Source organism: Onychomys torridus, unplaced genomic scaffold (assembly GCF_903995425.1).
Source record: "Onychomys torridus unplaced genomic scaffold, mOncTor1.1, whole genome shotgun sequence".
Classification (NCBI taxonomy): Eukaryota; Metazoa; Chordata; class Mammalia; order Rodentia; family Cricetidae; genus Onychomys; species Onychomys torridus.
The window spans coordinates 240592-255979 of NW_023413756.1; the positions used below are offsets into that span (position 1 = coordinate 240592).

Here is a 15388-nt window from a genome sequence, read left to right on the forward strand (position 1 = left end):
AGGCAGCAGTTACCCAAAATGGGGGCCAGGGCCCTACAAGTCCCCCCACTTTTACCAAAAAATAAGCTTCTGACTTAGGATGCGTGGCTCTGGGTTTTGATTAATAATACCTTTTAAGATTTGTCTTGCACAGATGGCCAGTAACTGATTTTAAAAAGTATCTCTAACCATCAGGGAAACACAAATTAAAACTACTCTTACCCCAACTCATTATCAAGAAACTAACAGCAGGGACTGGACAGATGGCTCAGAGGTTAAAGAGTATTTGCTGCTCTTGCAGGAAACCTCGGTTTGGATCTGAGCACCCACATGGCAGCTTACATTCATCTCTAACTCCAGATCTAGGAAACCAATAAAGCAGTTCAGCTGAGATCCTTTTGGGTGAGGACTCAGAGGCTTTCGGTCTGAGGAGACAGGATCAAGCTGAGGAATTGGTGAGGTGAGGTTCGCTGTGGCTTGTTCTGCTTCTCTGATCATTCAGTTTCACCCCAATATCTGGTTCTGGGTTTTTTATTATATTAACAATTAGATTTCATGCTACAGACTAAGGCTCTCATCTGGCCTCTGCAGGCAAAACACTCAAACACATAAAATCCAAATAAATAAATCAAAATAAATAAATCTGACAGTGCTGGGAACATGACTAAAACCATCTTGTGTAAAACTATCCTATGTGATTCTGAAATGTCACATGTGCAAGCTGTGTTAAAGAGTCAGTCATAAGGCAGCTCAGATAGAAGCCAAGCCTAAGGGAGGCAGGCTCTCTAATGTGTTAATGAACCAACCCTAAGCTGTGAGCCTTGATAGTGCAAAGCTAATGCCAACTGGAACAGTACAAAAATTGGAGGTGGCCCTGGATCTTACCCCTGAGACAGGGCACTTCAAGCCACTGTGCTGATCCCCATCTGCAAAGGGACTTTGAGACTGGTCACTGTGTGACTCTGGTTTATGAGTCAAATTTCACCTTCAAATTTCTTGCACAGTTGATGAGTTTACACAGGCCCACCTGTCAGAACTAGCCCCTGGCCAATGCTCTTAAGGACTTTCTGGAACTTCCAACAGTGCCACACTCCAGGTGTAACATAGCTGAAGAACCTCCCAGCAGATGCTGGTCAAGCTCACAGCTCACTGGCTCTGCTTGTCAGTCGGGAAGGATATGGAGAAAGAGGAACCCATATTCACTGTTGGAGGTAAAAATTAATACTGCCATTATGGATATCAGCTTGGAGGTTCCTTAAAAAATTAAAAATAGAACTACTATATTACTCAGCTCTCACTCCTGGGCACATATAAAAACCTTAATTCTATCACTTACAAAACATACTATTCAAGTTTTGTAAAACTGCCCCTCGGTGCTCTTACCTAGGAGAAAGAGGATACTAACTGACCACCATTCTTTTCAAAATTGCTATAAGATATAACTAACTAATTCACATGGAGTAACAGAATTTTCCTAGGGACCTGCCCTGAGAAGATTCCTCCCAGAGTCCTGGGGAAGAAACTACATCTGGCATGGAGTTATCTGAGGGAAAAGAATCTATATACACTGAAGAGCCAAAGCACCCCCATTTCAAGCAAGCCCCTCACCCCAGCTTGAAACAGGCCCGAGTTTCAAAATTCTCAGAGCTGCTGACGTAAGTCCCAGGACAAAGTCAGGATGCTTGAAGAGCCATGTGGTAGCAACTGATTAACCATAGAATACCACAATACTGGAGATGGTCAAAGTACAAAATCAGGATGTTTGAAGGACTATCTGGTAACAATTGATTAACCTCAGAATGCCCCAATGCTGGAGGTAATCTATAAAGTTTGACAAACAATCGGTTAAAACTACAAAGTAAGATAAAACAGAAGTTCTGAAAAGCCCCTAAAACTCGAGCCAATCAGAACTGTACCTGTACTTGCACCCCTAAATGATGTAAGTTTATGATTTTTGCCTTTAAAAACTGAGCTTGCAGAGGGGCGGGCACCTCCTCTAGCCTCTGCTGTGTCGGGGTACTCAAGGTCCCTGTGCAGCTTGAACTGAAATAAACCTTGCTTTTGCATTTCGGTGAGTTTGAGTCTCTGGTGGTCTCTTCGGGTGTCTCGTGCCCAGGGCACAACATACACCATGGTCTTAGTCCATTTATTCCTCTATGACAAAATCCTATCTATGCAGCTTCAGCTCCGTCCTCACATTCAGATCCTCTCTGTGCTCACTTTTCCTGTCCTCATAGTTTTAGTAAACTCCTATGCTTTCAAACTCATCTTCATCCTCTGTTCCTTCATCCTCCATCTTTCCTTCCTTGCTCCTTACTCTGGTCCTGAGAAACTCTGCCCTCTCCTCTCCTCTTCTCTCTGGCCTCTCCCTTAGCATCTATAGAAATTTTCCTTGTTCTCTCTTCTGGCCATGCTGCTCTGCCTGTTTTCTTTCCCAGTGACAGGACTCTGCTCTGACCAGAAAATCTGCCCCAGTCTTACTACACCTGGTTATAAAAAAAGCCCTATTGTCCCGAGTCAATAGCTCTGTGGTGCTACTAGGCCCGAAGGCAAGAGATGGTCTAAGCTTCATTTGCACAAGAAACAAAGTTAGGCATCTACAGCCTCCTGTCTCCTAGGTCCTGCAGGGGTATTAGTTACCAAGTGGAACAGCAGTTAAGTCTGAGAAGCTACACTGTTCGCCAATGGCCTAGTAGTATATGGGCACACAAGAATTTCATAGCAGAAGACAGCTGATATATTAAAAACTAACACCAAATATTCCTTGATAAATGTCTTCCTCTAGAAAAATGCCTTGAATTTTCTAGGTATAGCTTTAATATACAACTGAATCTCTATAATATATTCTTGCAGGCCACTAGAATGGAGAGCATTAAAGTGTGAATAGCTATAAGGTTACAAGGGTTCAAGGATGACTAAATGACATAAGCACAACTTTGGTCTTTGAAATAAAGAACCATCAGAACTGTCTGAAATATAGGAAACAGCATTAGTACTTAATAGGGTCGGCAAAAACAAAAAAACAAACCACAAAAAACTGAGGAGGTGCTCAGTAATCTACTAGCTTGTTGAGCATGTCAGGCAGTGTATCAAAGATAGACAAAGGCCCCACAATTCCATTCCAGTTAGAGAAAATAAACAGACCTCTTCAAGAATGCTGCCTTAGTTAGTTAGGGTTTCTATTGCTGTGATAAAGCACCATGACCAAAAAGGAACTTAGTGAGGAAAGGGTTTGTTTTATCTTAAAGCTTATCATGAAAGGAAGTCAGAGCAGGAATTAAAGGCTGGAACCTGGGACAGGTAAGCAGAAACCATGGAGGAGTGCTACTTACTAGTGTGCTCTTCCTAACTTTTTCAGTGTGCTTTCTTATATAACCCAGGACCACCTACCCTGGGATGTACCACCCACAGTGGGTTGAGCCCTCCTACTACACCAACCATTAATCAAGATAACACCCCCATAGACTTGCCTACAGGCCAAAATCTTAATGACACCATTTTCTCAATAAAGATTCCTTCTTCTGGGGCTGGAGAGATGGTTGAGCAGTTCAGAGTGCTGGCTGCTCTTGAACAGGCTTTGGGTTCAATTTATAGGACCCACAGCAGCTTACAATAATCTATAACTCCAGTGCCAGGAGAACTGGTACTGGATATATTTGTACCCATGGGCACAAATCACGTATATGGTACATGGATATACATGCAAGCAAAACACTCCCCACCCCAGCACACAGCAGACCAAGCTGGGTAAGGCAATACACATCTACAATGCTGGCACTTGGGAGGATGAGGCAGGAAGATCGGGAGTTTGACATCAGTCTACACTACAGAGTAACAGCCTGTCTCAAAAGAAAAAAAGAGAAAAAAAATTTGCTCATTTCAGATGACAAGCTGTGTCAAGTTGAACAAACAAAATAAACCCAATAAGGACAAATGCTCATATCAGTTTCTTTTGAACAGTCATAAAATCAAATATGCAAATATCTTTCAATAAGAAAGTGCAAAGGCACACTGTATAATATTACTCAGCAATAAAGGGAAACTCATTATTAACATTGGCAGCATCAACAAATCTTAAAAAGGTTATATTGCAGAAATCAAAACAAAATAGTACATATTGCTTGATTCAAAATTCTACAGGGAAAATGACAGTATATAAATCCTAACTGTAGCTCCCTCCTGGGGATACAGAAAACTGAATAAAAGAGACATGAAAGGGCAAGTTCAGTATCTCATGTACTTTAATGAAGCAGTAAAATGATAGAAAAAGGTCCAGGTTCTCGGTCACTAAACAGCTGCCTTCAAATATCTGTTCTCATAAAGGTGTTATAAGGTCTAGAAGATAGCAAAAAACATTAAGAATAGTTTCTAAAAATGTCAGTTATCTTAATGCACAAACAGTATATAGAATTATAAAAAGGAAAGAGTCTTTTATCCATGGGAGATACCTCATATTACATTAAGACACTTTTCAAACTGAAATGGGCATTAAGGGCTGGAGAAACGGCACAGTGTTTGATAAAATACAAGTGTGTGTGGACCGAGGTATGGATCCCTAGAAGCATTGTTTTAAAAAAAAAAAAAAAAAAAGCCAGGTACGTGTGGCAACTACCTATAATCCCAGCACTTTGGAGGCAGAAACAGGAAATACCCAGGTCAAGCTGGCTAGCTAGGCTAGCCAAAGTTGGCGAGCTCTGAGTTCAGAAAGAGACTCCATTTCAATGAATAAAATGTGTAGTGACCAAGAAAAACATCTGATATGTTTGGCCTCAACTTTGGGCCTCCACATGCATGTGCATACAAATGCAAGCACACTTACATACATACACAGGTGTGCCCAAACACACGAGAGCATGAATACACACACACACACACACACACACACACACACACACTCACTCTCTCTCTCTCTCTCTCTCTCTCTTAAAAGTTATATTCCTAAAATTAACTTCAATATTCAAATAAATTCTTCAAATTAATATTATATACTGATGAAATTATATTCAGCAGAACCTTGCGACAGGGTATTATGAACCAGTAAAGAAAAGACTTAAAGAGGATTATGTGTTAGAAAAACACTTTCTCAGGCTGGAGAGTTGGCTCATCTAACTACTCTTCCAGAGTACCTGGGTTCAATTCCAGGATCCACATGGCAGCTCACAACTGTCTATAACTCCAGTTCTAGGGGATCCAACACCCTCACACAGACATACATGCATACAGACAAAACACCAATAAAAAGTTAAAACAAATAAATTTAAAAAAAAAACTTTCTTTCTCTTGGAGGGATAGATACAGGGTTTCTACTCTTGTTTACTCCAGACTCTAAGAGCCTTACATACAAAAGGAGAAACGCAACAATTAACTTAGTTTGTACAAATTCTAAAGTAAAATGACCAGCCTAGACATTTTAGTAGTTTTTTTTTCTTCTATTAAAAATGCAGTTTTAAGCTGGACTCATGCAGGTTTACTTAGTGATTCTTTATATACATTGACTAAGAGAAATGTCATACCTCACTACAAGATGCAACTGCTCTGTGTAAAGGTGTCAACCATTTGCTGTCTTTGGCATTAACTCTAGCTCCTGTAACAAGAAGAAAAAATAATTGAAATATTTTATACGAATTATTTTTAATAAAAGTTAGATGTAGTCCCAATTGGATAACAATTGAAAAATTACTTGTATATTTTCTGCCAATAAATGACCCTTAAGTTATAAAACAAAATCATTCTTTTAAGTTGATTTAATTATCAAAAAAGGAATCAGTTATTTTTATTAAAAATAAAATAAACACCATTTTATAATTTGGCTAGAAAAGCCACCTTTATACAGAGCATATTCAAGATAAAATCAAATCCTACTTTAAAGTATGTGTTAACCTCAAATACTTAAAAGAAATGTACACAATTTTATTCCAAGATGAATTGTTTATTAATTTAAAATATTCATTGCATTTCCATACTAATGAATGTCATAATTATGTCATAAAGTAACACAAAGATAGTTGTACAGGTCTAACTATAAACAGACTGATATTATAAGGTTATTATAAAAAATAGATCCAATGTTTATAAATGTAGGAAAACAAAGAAGAAACAAAACAATATACATGTCTTTCTTGGTTATACCTAAAGTTTAAAGAAGGATTTTTAAAAAATCAAGTATGTGTAATTAAAAAAAATTTAAGTCAACAGACAAAAGTACCAACAAAATATAAATACATCCAACAAGATAAAAATATTACATTATAAAGTTTTTAAAAAATGAACCAAATACAAGAGGCTTATAGTAGTAGTATGCTGTGAGCAGAAAAGAAATTACTCTGGCTACTCAGCTGGCCACAGGTTTTCTCCTATACATCACTCTACATTTATGCCACAAACCCCGATTCCTCATTTCCTAGATGATCAAAAAAATAATCCTTAACAAATTTCTGCAGTTTTATACCTATGTACACAAATCAGAGTCAAGTATTGCTAGAATTCACACTTCCCAATGCTTACATTGCTTTTGTGTTTTTAAGTGTGAGGGTCCAGGGGACGGATAATCAAGTGCAGTGACTATGTCAAAGCCCTAATGCAGCTGGGTGACCCCTCTAAGTTTCTTCATCTATAAAACACATTTCATAATACCTTGGTATAAAGATTACCAGACAGCAAACCCAGTACATACATTGATGGTAGATTTAAAGTCCTAAACACAAGAGATTATAAAACATGCAGAAAACAAATGTATTAAAATTTGAGAGTAGGCCGGGCAGTGGTGGTGCACACCTGTAATCCCCGCTCTCAGGAGGCAGAGGCAGGAGGATCTCTGAGTTGGAGGCCAGCCTGGTCTCCAAAGTGAGTTCCAGGAAAGGTGCAAAGCTACACAGAGAAACCCTGTCTCAAAAAAAAAAAAAAAAAAAAGAGAGTAGACTGACAGCTGTGGAACCTGCATGGGACTAGACTAGACCCTCTGCATAGGGGAGAAAGTTGTGTAGCTGGGTCTGTTTGAGGGGCTCCTGGCAGTAGGATAGGATCTATCCCTGGTGCATGAGCCGGCTTTCTGGATCCCATTACCTATGGTGGAACTCTTTGCTCACCACTGATAAAGCAGGGAGGGGCTAATTCCTGCCTCAGCTGAATTTACCAGGCTTAGCTGTCTTCCCTCATGGGAGAACTTACCCTGTTAGAGGAGGCGTGGGTTGGGGGGGAAGGGGCTGGAGGGGGGAGTGGGAGGCAGGATGAGAGGGGTAGCTGTGGTTGGTATGTAAAATGAATACAAATTTTTAAAAAAGATTTATTTATTTATTATGTATACAGAAGAGGGCACCAGATCTCATTACAGATGTTGTGAGTCACCATGTGGTTGCTGGGAATTGAACTCAGGACCTCTGGAAGAGCAGCCAGTGCTCTTAACCGCTGAGCCATCTCTCCAGCGCCCCCTCCCCATTTTTTTTTTTTTAATTAAAGAAAAAATTGAGTTCTTTAGGCATCAACAGTGATGACAATGACACAACCAAGAGCCAATGAATGGGAGCTTTCAAGAATGCTGAGAGAAGGATGGAGTGAAGCCAAAATTAACGACCTAATCAAAGGGAGTAGTGTCTACATTTCTAAAACAGTTTGTAATGCTAGGGATCGAACTCAGGATCTTGTGATGGTACAGAAGTGCTTGATAACAAAGCACACCTCAGACTAGACACAACCCAGCCACAGCAAAGTCAGACTCTGTTTTGAATCTAGGTAAAGATATTTGAAATTTTCATTTCTTTGGAAGGCTCAAGTCCTAGTTCATAAAGGACAATAGGGTCTGTCACTCTCTCATCTGACTGCTGAGGAGTTCCATCGTTCCCTATTATCTCTGGGGCTCTTCCTGCATAAATACTCATGTCCACAAATGCTGACACACATAGTAGAGATATAGGCCTGAAGATATACACAGACAACTAGAAGAGAAAGTACAAAAAGATGAGATTTCATAAATGTCTTCAACAAGTCAGCATTAAAGTAACGACAAGAAAACAGAATGTGGTTGTCACAAAAAACAAGGTACTCCATGTGCTAATACAGCTTTGAGAAGTAAAAAGTCAAAAAAAGCAGTAACTGGAAATATCTTTTACCTTTAATTAGAAATAGGAAGAGGTAAGTCTATATTTATATTTGCTTAATACAAATAGTGAAACTCTAGAGGAAAACAAGCTATTACAAGAGTAGGTGCCTAAGTGGTTGGTTATGGGGTACACCGAATACTGGGCAGGCACACCGAAAGTTGGGGGAAAAGAGCTACTTCATTGCTATTCTCTATTATTAGAGCTCATGTTATTTTCTATTTATGTACAGAATAATCTTTGTATGCCTATTCAAAAAATAAAACATATTCAGGAAGAAATTAAAGGATGATTATGAAATTTTCCCAGAATTTGGCTTCAAACACAAACAATAGGAAATGAACCAGGAATTAGATAATTTTTTTTCTTTTTTAAGTCTTTCTTTTGGACATGCATTATGAGATACATAACAACGTGGAAACAATCTAATTATAGGTACACTAAGGAGATCAAAGTCAGAAGAAAACTCCCTGTTCATTCTGACAACCTTTTTCCTTCTTCAAGCTTAACAATCAAAATTAATTTATTGAAACAAGCAACTACAATAAAGAATCCATTAAAAATTAACTGAGGATATCACACTGCTATTTGTGACAAACACTAAAAAAATATAAGGCTTGTTCAATGATGGGATTTTAAACTTTTTTTTTTTTTTTAAGAAGATGGCTATCTTTTGTTACATCCTGGGCCCCTTTGAAAAGCACTAATCCAACAGCGCCCCCCCCCACCCCCAGCCCCCAAAAGTAATAACCTAGACAGGAAGCCATGGAAGAGAACTTTTAAAAATTGTGGTGAGTGTATGTTCTGCGTAGCATGAAGTACTAAAGTGTAGCTTTCCACAATAGATGGCTGATGGTGGGGGTGCGGATGGGCAAAGACTCACTTTTCTTTAAGGGGTTGTTCTAGGGAGTTTGACCAGCTCCAGTGACTATATAGATAACATAAATTGGACTTTTTTTTTTTGCAGGGCGTGGACAAGGTGGTGGTGGGGGAGACAGACCTGGGAGGACTGGGAAGTAGAGTGATCAGGGTACATTATGTAAAATTCCCAAATAATCAATAAAAAATGTTAAAAAATAAAAATAAAAATAAAAGCATTAATCAAATGTTTTAATTTCTTGTATGCAAAGGCCAATTTATGAAAAACTCTGTGGGCACCAATGAAAAAGTCCTCTCTCTTACACACATGCATTGATTTATACGTGATCTGTGTATTAACAAACATGATATAGTAATGCATATTTTCAAGAATAGTAGTTGGCTGTATTCCTATAAAAAGAAATAATAACAGTATCAATAATAATGATCTAAGAGCCACAAGCAAAGCAGCACATTTTTGATGTGTCAGATTGCTAGAGCCTCTGTTAGTAAACTCTCTGAAGACAACAGAGTTATGTTCTACAAGAACTCTCTTAGGATTAGCTATACATTAATACATATATTAGACAACAAGCCAATCTAGTAATGCAAAAGATACAGCCAGAGTAGTTATGTGATCCAACAGCTAGTCAAGAGTATATAATACTACTCGGTCAGTGGTAGCCTTTAATCCCAGCATTCAGGAGGCAGAATCAGGCAGATCTCTGTGAGTTCGATGCCAGCCTGGTCTACAGAGTGAGTTCCAGGAAAGGCACAAAGCTACAGAAAAACCCTGCCTCAAAAAACAAAAAACAAAAACAACAACAAAAAAAAAACAAAAACAAACAAAAAAAAAACCAAACAAAAAACAAAAACAAAAACCCCAAGAGTATAGAATACTAATCAGAAAGGTTAGCAGGGAAGATGAGGAAGAAAGAAAGGAAAATAAAAAGGAGCAGGAGGAGAGGAAGAAGAGCATTATATTTCCTTAAAACATAAACTCTCTTTGTGGAGAGAATAAAAAACAAACAAACCTCTAACAGCCTGTAGCAGTATCATCACATGCTCTACACAAGACAAAAGATAAAAATCTATGAGCTATAAAGATGCAAAGTCACTAAGAAAAGATGAACCTCTTCACTATGTCCTGGTTATTCAAACAGAACCTATACACTAGGAATCCTATCTCCACTGCTACTCCTAGGTTACTGGTAGATGTTTGTTTTGGCAGGAGAAATTAATTATTGCAAACAATGTGAAGGCAAAAAAGAAAGCAGTTTGAAGAAGATGGTACTGATGGCTATTTTAACTGCTAGACCATTCTCCAGGCCCCAATACATAGTTCTCAGAGAATAAAAATATTTTTTAAATGAACAGGACATGCAGACACATACAGACAGACTGAAAGCAGAGGGAGAAGGCCAAGGAAAGAGGTACACAACAGAGCCTTTGTTTTCACAAAAGAAGCAGTCCTGCTCACGCCTTAATGTCAGGCTTCTGACGAGAACTGTGAGGTGAGTCTCCACTGTTTAAGCTACCTGTTTGATGGCACTTTTTTTTTTCAATGACAGCCCTGGCTAATTAATACACATGGGTTGTAAGCTTTCAAGGGATTATTCATACTTTAGGTCTATTTCTGCTGCTGTTGTTGTTGTTGTTTTTTGAGACAGGGTTTCTCTGTGTAGTTTTGTGCCTGTCCTGGAACTCAATTTGTAGACCAGGCTGGCCTCGAACTCACAGATCTGCCTGCCTCTGCCTCCTCAGTGCTGAGATTAAAGGTGTGCCACCACCGCCTGGCTTAGGTCTAATTCTTAAAGGCAGAAATAGCAGATTCTTGTTCTGTATTAAGAATCACTTTTCTAAGAAGACAATGAAATGAATTTTTGAGTAATGCCTTCCATATGCTGGCAGTGTAACAATTCAGCAGTCAACTTAGTCAGCTAAGATGATTTGAATGGAAGCATTAAATTAATAGCTTCCAAACAAAATAATCGATTTTTAAGTGATGATAAAATTTAGTCTTTTGGACAGACACTCTACAATAAAAAAATAATGTGTATGCAAATTCTACTCTATGTGAAGCAATAATGGTAATGAAGAAGGATAGGAACAGGGGAAAAGAGAGATTCAGATTATGGCAGAGGTAATGTGAATTGAACAGAATGTGAGTCTGAATTCTGCCTCTAGCTTTTCAGCTACAATAGTACAAGCTTCAGTTGTAAGTCACACTGCTAATAAAAGTTAGCTGTCTTAGTTTTCTTGCTTTGTAATTCTTTCGTACAGCTTAGGGTAAAAGAAAAGACTAATTTTAGTATAGTATTAAAGAGATACATTAAGGGGTTGGGGATTTAGCTCAGTGGTAGAGTGCTTGCCTAGCAAGCACAAGGCCCTGAGTTCAGTCCTCAGTTCTGGTTAAAAAAAAAAAAAAAAAAGATACATTAAGTAATTATTGCTTACTGCTATTATTTTACTCCTGCTAAAACAATTATTAGTTCCAGTGGATCTCAGCTTCTAAGAAAGCTTGGCTATATGTACAATGTCAAAAACACTATTTACTTACAAATCTTGGAGCTGCATCATGCAGAAATATTTACTTTCCAATTAATTTGACTACAAATTTTATAAAGTTCAATCTTAAAACAATTCATCAAAAATAATATAAAGAAACACCACCGTCAATGAGGAAATAGTTACTACTAGCCATGGTGGTTTGAATGAGATGTTTCCCAAAAGCCTTGGGCATTTGAATTGGTACACTTGGTCCCTAGTTGGTAGTCCTGTTAGAGGTTTAGATGCTGCCTTGGTGGACAAAGTGCATCACTGGGGGGAGGCTTTGAGGTTTCAAAGGTGACATACCATTCCCAGGTTACTCTGCTTCCTGTTTGTGGTTTAAGATGTGAGCCCTCAGCTCTCAGCTCCCCATTGCCCCCATCATTATGAACCCTAACCCTCTCCAACTGTAAGCCCAAAAGGAATCCTTCCTTTTGCAAGTTGTCTTGGTCATGGTGTTTTAGCACAGAAATAAAAAAGTAACTAATAAAGAAACTGGTACCAAGGAGTGAGCTATTGCTGTGACAGACTTGACCATGCTGCTTTTTAAAGGAATATGGAACTTTAAACTTGGAAAATGGTTGAACACTTAGCGAAGCTTGATGGGAGCTTAGTGGGACATCTTAGAAGGAGCTTGGAAGACAGCAGTGCTTTGAATTACGGGAAAAGTAGAGACCCAGCTCAAGAGATTTCAGATGGAACAATATCAGCAACTGGGCTAAAGACCATTCCTGATATTTTGGCAAATAATATGACTGCTTTTTTGACCTTGTCCTAAGAACTTTCCTAAGGCTAAATTTAAAAGTAATAGACTGATTTCTTTGTTGGAAATTTCAAGATAGCCTAATATTGGCGTTGTTGCATGGTTATTAGCAATCATTAATATGTAGACCTACAATGAAAAGAAGCAAATGGGATAGAAAAAATACAAAATGTACAGTTTGGAAAGAAAAAAAAGACACTGGCGCTGGGCGGTGGTGCGCACACCTTTAATCCCAGCACGCGGGAGGCAGAGGCAGGCAGATCTTTGTGAGTTCGAGGCCAGCCTGGTCTACAGAGCGAGACCCAGGACAGGCTCAAAGCTACACAGAGAAACCCTGTCTCGAAAAGCAAAACAAAACAAAACAAAACAAAACAAAAAGACACTGGCAAGCTAAATGTTACATAGATTCACACTATTAAGGAGAAGCCAAATCTGCAGTGGAATGAAGGGAAGGGTGCCCTTAAGACAAGACCCCAGACAACTAAGTTTCCAATCTGTGAAAAAAAATTTCTGCTCCTAAAAAGCAACAAAAACAATAGGTGCTGCTGATGTGGTTAAAGGTGTTGGGGCAGAATTCAGTCCATGTTTGCAGCTCTACTTGGCAGAGTCACCTACATGGTGCTGGCTTTAGAGTCATGATTCTTAAACTTCCTCTGCAGTTTAAGAGTCCTTGAGGTTAGGTATGTGGCGGGGGTGGGGAGTGGGGTGAGGGTGGGTGGGTGTCCCTGCATGAAGGCCTGAAAAGGTCATTGTCTGAAGCTTTGGAAAGTAAAATGTGGGTTGTGTTGGAAACCTCAAGATATCAGAATTGGAGACTCCAAGGTGGTGGTGGTGGGTAATCTAGGTAGTAAAGCTGAAAAGACAGTGCCATCCATCTAAGCACTTTGACATCAGACAAGAAGCTACAGAATTTGGAGTTTGCCCAGCTGGGTTTTGGTCTTGCTTTGGTCTACTGTTTCCACATTATACCTCTATTTCTCTCTTTTGGAATGGTAATATGTATCTTGTATCACTGAATGTTGAAGTATGTATTTGTTTTTTTATTTTACAGGGGGTTACAGCTTGCCTTGAAACAGTGTTGATTCTGCAAAAGACTATGGAGAGTTTTGAAGTTAGACTAAATGGATTTATTTGCATTATGAGATAGTCAGAAGCCAGTGAAACCCTGTCTCACAAATAAATAAATAAATAAATAAATAAATAAATGAATAAATAAATAAAAAAATAAAAAAAAACAACCCACAGCAGTAGAGTTATCAAAAGTCCTAGACATCAAAATAAACAGACCTGTGCTACTTCTTACACAGCCACTTTTTTATTTTATCTTTTCATGTATGCTGTGTATGGAAGTCACAAGATAACCTCAGGTGCTGGTACTTTCCTTCCAACTGCAGTTGAAACAGGGTTATCTTTGCTGTTCACCACCACACATTCAGCTTTTAGAGATTCTCCTGTCTCTGCCTTCCATCTCCCACAGACACACTGGGATTGGAAACTGCTATCATGCCTGGTCTCAAGTGGCTGGGTCCGGAGGATCTGAATTCAGGTCTTGATGACAAGCACTTTGCTCAGAGAGTCATCTCTCCAGCCCTTAGCACAGCTATTTTTTTAACATAAAAAAAGGTTTTTCAACAATTTTGTGACAAAAATTCCATGTACTAAGCTTTGACTCATCAACATATTCTATTAAAAAGATGCCTTAGTTAAGAGGAAACAGGATGCTTTTTTTCTTGAACTTCTTGTTCTTAACTTCAGTAAGTTTTAGCTGAGAACCAATTAGTAAACAGATAAAATAATTCATAAAGAAACTAACAATATTAGATAGGTCTGTACCACCCCATATTTAATTTTATATAACTGTAGATTTGTTATAAGAGCCAGATTTAAAAATTTTAAATACATGAATAATGGCAAAAATTTAATGAGGTATTATTTGAAACTGTGTATATTATAATTTATTATTTTTATTTTATGTACATTGGTGTTTTGCCTTCATGTATGTCTGTATGAGGGTGCTGGATACCCTGGAACTGGAGTTACAGACAGTTGTAAGCTGCCATGTGGGTGCTGGGAATTGAACCTGGTTCCTCTGGAAGAGCACAGTCAGTGCTCATAACTGCTGAGCCATCTCTACAACCTTAATGAGGAATTTTTAAAGAGACTACATAACAAAATTTCTTTTCTCAGCTCTTCAAGTCTGAATTAAAATATCAAATGAATGATATTACTCCATTTCAGTACTAACTTATTTCATTTTTTCATAGTAGCCACCCCCCTTTTTTTAAACAAACTGTAAGATTACTTGTATTTATCAGAGTATAAAGTTTGTAAGGAGCAACCTTAGTTCTACTTCTTAAAGCACTTTAAGCACCTATATAACAGGTTATATGATCAGAAATTGTAGAGTGAATAATTTGGTTTCAGCTTATGAAACCAATATGAAGAAACAGGTTATATATTTAGTAGGCAGTCAGGCTAATTATGACAAAACCAAACAACATGAACTCATCACAGGAGTTGTCATACCAGATAAAATAAGCAGTTCAATGATTTCTGCATCTCCAAGATAGGCAGCAGCATGTAAAGGAGTTCTCTTCTCATTATCCTGTGAAAAGATGAAATAGCACTTTAAATGAAATGAAAACATTATTAACCACCAAATTATTATTTTCACAACTCTACTCTGCAAGTCTCAACAACAAGATACAGAATGTTTCAATTGCTAAGATGAGAAAGAGCCTTTACAAATGTAGCTAGCTGGCTTTAAAACCACAGCTTGAGTTGAATGGTTCGGTCCTCCTTTGAAAATCTGCAACAAAACAAAAGGTTTTGAGGACTAATGTGACACCACAAATGGAAAGTTAACTTTGAAGAAATTTTGTTTCACATGTAAAATTCTTAAAGATATTATACACACTTATCTTCAGCTGATGTGTATAAGGCATATGTGAGATGACAGTTGATTAAACTTGAATCTCATCCTCAAAACAACCATCCCATATATATTCCCCAAATATTTTTAAAAATCATACTCTGGTCTCAATAATTTTAGATAAAGGATATTCAATCTTTATAAAGTCCATCAAAGAATAAATAAAAATTAAAAATATAGATGAGGAAACTGTGTATATATATACATATATAT

The 15388-nt window shown here is 38.1% G+C and overlaps 1 protein-coding gene across 3 annotated transcripts in view; it reads right to left on the reverse strand.

The window, feature by feature from the left end:
* Positions 1 to 15388, reverse strand: part of Ankrd28 (ankyrin repeat domain 28) — a 153333-nt gene that overhangs the window by 57085 nt on the left and 80860 nt on the right. For 2 of the 3 annotated variants that reach the window (XM_036176708.1, XM_036176707.1), the window contains exons 3-4: positions 14770 to 14848; positions 5493 to 5563 (exon numbers count right to left, since the gene is read on the reverse strand). In XM_036176708.1, coding sequence (XP_036032601.1) covers positions 5493 to 5563; positions 14770 to 14848 — 150 coding nt within the window. The remainder of the gene's footprint in view (positions 1 to 5492; positions 5564 to 14769; positions 14849 to 15388) is intronic. The other variant, XM_036176710.1, reaches the window with a different exon arrangement.